The following is a 4,329-nucleotide window of genomic DNA, read 5'->3' as shown; positions in this document are numbered from 1 at the left end:
GGACTCAATATTGACGGGGACTCAATATTGACGGGGGCTCAATATTGACGGGGACTCAATATTGACGGGGTCTCAATATTGACGCGGGCTCAATATTGACGCGGACTCAATATTGACGGGGGCTCAATATTGACGCGAACTCAATATTGACACGGTCTCAATATTGACGGGGGCTCAATGTTGACGTGGTCCCCGTTGATTTGTGTTTGATGAGCGTCGGCGGTTAAGCTCCATTCCAAAAAAGCAGAAGTGGAAATGATAAAAGAGGAAGAAGCCCGTGGGATGGGGTTGGATTTATCCCTAATATGCTTTTGCGCTCGGTGTTCGAGGAACGTTACTGCCCGAATCTAAAGGGGCCTGGTAACGCCCTACCCTCCGCCCGTCTGGCCCAAATTCGGGACCCAAGAGGCAAAGGGGCTTCAGACGTGCACTAGACTGCCACGGCCCTCAAGGATTGCGGTATGGCTAGTGCATGAGCTGAAGCCACAACTTATTCGGTGTCTGCCTTGCCTTCTACCAGGGTCCCCTCGAATCGATGAATGGGATAGGACGAAGTTGGCACACATCGCCTACAGAGGTCTTCGGGGAATTCAAGAGCTAGCCATGCTAGCAACAAACAGTGACAGAACCAGAAGGAGCAGGCCTCTCCCCTACGATCTTTGTCGAGGGGAAGGACTTTCGCTAGAGGTCTATTCCGTCCTCAGCAATCGATTACATCGTCGTCGTCGTCATCTGCATAAAGCACTGAAAACGCTCTAGTTCTAGGGAGTTTGGTGCGTTGTTCTTGACGGTCAATGTCTCGGTGAGGAGTCTGCCTTTAACCTGTCCCCGGTCATGCGAAGGATTTAATGCTGCATTAGGTCCAGGTGGATGAGGAGAAGCGACAACTCGTATCTTCAGAAGATACGGTGACTTAGGGGTGGCTACATGGGTTCTTTAGCTGAACAACGGGCGAAAGCATCCACCTTGTGACCTCCTGTGCCTTGATGCCGTGGATCCACATGAAAGGAGATGCGTATACTTCCTCTCGCTTCGCCACCAGCTCGCTCTCGAGGCATCTGCAGGGGCACTGACGCTGCAACCCCTTCCAAGTCCCGAAGGCAACTATTTTGATCTTGTTCGTATCAGCGGTGCCGAATTGGCCGAGAGCTCACCACTGCCGAGCACGGCCGTCGACCAGGATTAATTTTCAGGGCTGTCGTCATGTCGAAATGACTTAAGGCGATACGCTAGGTCCTAGGGCAGCACAAAATATCGGGTTTATAGATGGTGGCCTGAATCAAGAGAATGCATTAGGTGGTCGAGACATTAGCGAAGGTGTCATGGGGGAGACGGGGTGCATCGATAACTAAGTTACCTCTTCTGCGTCCCACGAAATCGAGCAGCTAGAGCATGCCGTCGTTTCTATATTGTCTCAACAACTGGGACTGTTCTGTACCAGTTGAGGCTCCTATCACGCCTTTCCGTCGAAGAGAAGACGTTTTGACTCCTTACATGGAAGAAGTTGACAGGAGTACAACACTCATCCTGTGAAAGTACTCCATCTTCATTCCGGCCCCCTACCGAAATACCTTCGCCAAAAGTCGTTCCCTTAAAGGACATGATCCTCGAGGCCGTCCGAATCGTCCATCAACTGAATCAATACCTCGATAGAGCATCAAAGGATATCCATTCCAGGATTCTGCAGACCCTCCAGAAAGACCATCAGAAAGCGATGGGCGCGTCGAACTGGAATCAGTGGTCCGACGGTTCCTAGATTCAAGTTCTTGAGATGGGATTGTCGCAGAGTCAAAAAGGTCACCATTCTCAACATGATGGAGTATATGGGGGCGTGGGAATGGTGCGAAAGACAAGTCCAGCTGTCACAGGCAACGATCTAGACGAAGAAGGGTAAGTTGGTGAATCGCCGAGGCGTAGCCATTTATATACTAAATGAAATGCAAAACCTGCGCATGGACAATAAACAACCTGGGAAGTGGATCAGCGGCGTTGGGAGGGTGTCTGTGGAAAATGGAGTTTGTGGATTCGATTGCTGCGAGAGTCGGGGCATCAGTATCACTGAGCGCGACAAGCGGTTACAACGAAAGCGGATTAGCATGCAGTCCAGCAGAGATCAAAAGCTGAGTACAAAGCTGGTTAAGGAGCTGGGCTTGGGCATCTTATTTAGCCCGAATATCTAGTAAGTCTTATCAATTGATGCTTCGACACTAACAAGATATAGTCTTTTCAGGAGTATACGAACATGACTATAGAAAAATTTGATCCAGGAGGTGAAATCAAATCCAAAACGAATGCAATTGTTCCGTATCCTCAGTCTGCAACTGGAGCATTTAATTTTCCAAGGCCCCCTTCAACATCCTTCCTCAACATCCTTCCTGCAGCATTCTTCCTGCAACACTCTTCCTCAACATTCTTCCTTCAACACTCTTCCTCAATATTCTTCCTGCAACATTCTTCCTGCAACACTCTTCCTTAACATCCTTCCTCCAACACTCTTCCTTAACATTCTTCCTGCAACATTCTTCTTGCAACACTCTTCATCCTTTCTACAACATTCTTCCCGCAACACTCTTCCTCAACATCCTTCCTAACACTCTTCCTCAACGTTCTTCCTCAACATCCTTCCTCAACATCCTTCCTGCAACACTCTTCCTCAACATCCTTCCTTCAACACTCTTCCTCAACATTCGTCTTCCTCAACATCCTTCCTGACACTCTTCCTCAACATTCTTCCTCGACATTCTTCCTCAACATTCTTCCTCAACATCCTTCCTGCAACACTCTTTTGCACTCCTCTCTTCTCTTGTTATCTGAAATGTCGCAGTTAAAAGCAAATGTGGATTGCCCTGACTGCGGCAAGACAGTTTTGGCCTCGAATCTAGCCAGGCACCGAAAACGCCACAATCTACCTCCGATACCGCGTAAGAGCCCTACGTTCTTCTGTCCCATTCACAAAAAACATTACGCACGCGCAAGCAAGAGTCGACACAACCGGAGATATCATGGTGTACGGTGTCAGAGGCCACCCCAATTTAGCCACTACCTCCAACGAGCTCAATATGGCATTCAGAAGTGTCGGGATCAAGTACGAGATGTTCTTGTACGAACTGAGCAGGCGGGAGAGACAGGAAGAAGGCTTTACACGGAACTCCGTGATTACGAGGCGGACGTTCTAGACAAAATGGTTCCGGGAGAACTGATGACTTGCGCTAAGTACCTCGAAACGGACTGGGCCGAGGAATGGAGGCTTGAGCATATCGAAACTAATCGAACCGCCGATCGCCCCTTGAATTGTGTAGTGCTCTGCAAGATGACCGACGTCTCCCAAATACTGGAAGGTGGACCCCTCCAGATTCCTTTGATCGTTCCTCACGAGTGGAATCCTACAGAACGAACATTGCGACTGGACGACTACCTGACCTATCTAAGCACCAAAGACACCATCGAATACCACGATCCACTACAAGATATTGTCATCGAAGGGAAATCTCCCATGCCACGAGCTGATCCAGCTCCAATCGTGGTCCAAAAGCTAAAGAATGCCACGATTCATAACCCAGTCAATCTCCTGAATCTAAATCGTTTCAAACAGAATGCGGTTCCTGCTGGATTGGCTGACGTCCACCGCCTTCATATCCTTGATCATATATGGGAAATTGGAGACAGCGGAAAGAGGATGATAGAAGAGCCTCGTGACCTCTCATCATGTACAGGCTTCCAGATATTAGGCTCTGCAGGTGCCTACAGCTCATGGCACTGGGACCACGTTGGGGCTATCACCACGATCACGAGCGAAACCGGAGAGAAGTTATGGCCCAGTCTCCCCCGTCTCACAGATGCAGAGCTGGAGAAGTTTCAAGAAGATTGGAGTATCCCTGACGACAAACCTCCGATCGCGATTTTCCTCCGCGAAGGAGATACGATGATACAACCACGTTGTCGACTACATGCTCCCTACACGATCTCGTTAGCACTCATGACGGGTACCATGCATTGGGATCCGATGGAACTCAATGAAGTCCTCAAAAATAGCCTGTACGAATTACGCCATGATATCACCAATGAGGATCCCCCCAAGGAAATGAGGGCAAAACTTCAGGTAATCCTGGACATGATTCAGTCAAATCGAGGGGGGAAGCTGTACAAATGGAAAGGCGGTAATAGTCGTGACGAGCTTCAAGAATTGGCACAGGTGAGTGTTACTCGGCTGACCTTTTTTTGATTTTATGCTGATATCGACCTTATAGCTATGGGACTCGGAAGCACCGCCTTGCAACTGCAGACGGCAGAACTGCGATGAAACATGTAGATGTTGTAAAGCAGGGCTAG

General features: G+C 49.0%; 1 protein-coding gene across 1 annotated transcript; it reads left to right on the top strand.

Annotated features, from left to right (window-relative positions):
* Window positions 1–3,181: 3,181 nt before the first annotated feature.
* On the top strand, window positions 3,182–4,329 carry Z518_11057 (uncharacterized protein; the record flags this gene model as incomplete). Its single annotated transcript, XM_013411327.1, has 2 exons — window positions 3,182–4,192; window positions 4,264–4,329. 2 exons carry the CDS (start codon window positions 3,182–3,184, stop codon window positions 4,327–4,329), a joined length of 1,077 nt encoding a protein of 358 aa, XP_013266781.1.

The sequence above is a fragment of the Rhinocladiella mackenziei genome (genome assembly GCF_000835555.1).
Source record: "Rhinocladiella mackenziei CBS 650.93 unplaced genomic scaffold supercont1.11, whole genome shotgun sequence".
NCBI classification, from domain to species: Eukaryota; Fungi; Ascomycota; class Eurotiomycetes; order Chaetothyriales; family Herpotrichiellaceae; genus Rhinocladiella; species Rhinocladiella mackenziei.
This window is presented reverse-complemented; position numbering and strand designations above follow the sequence as displayed.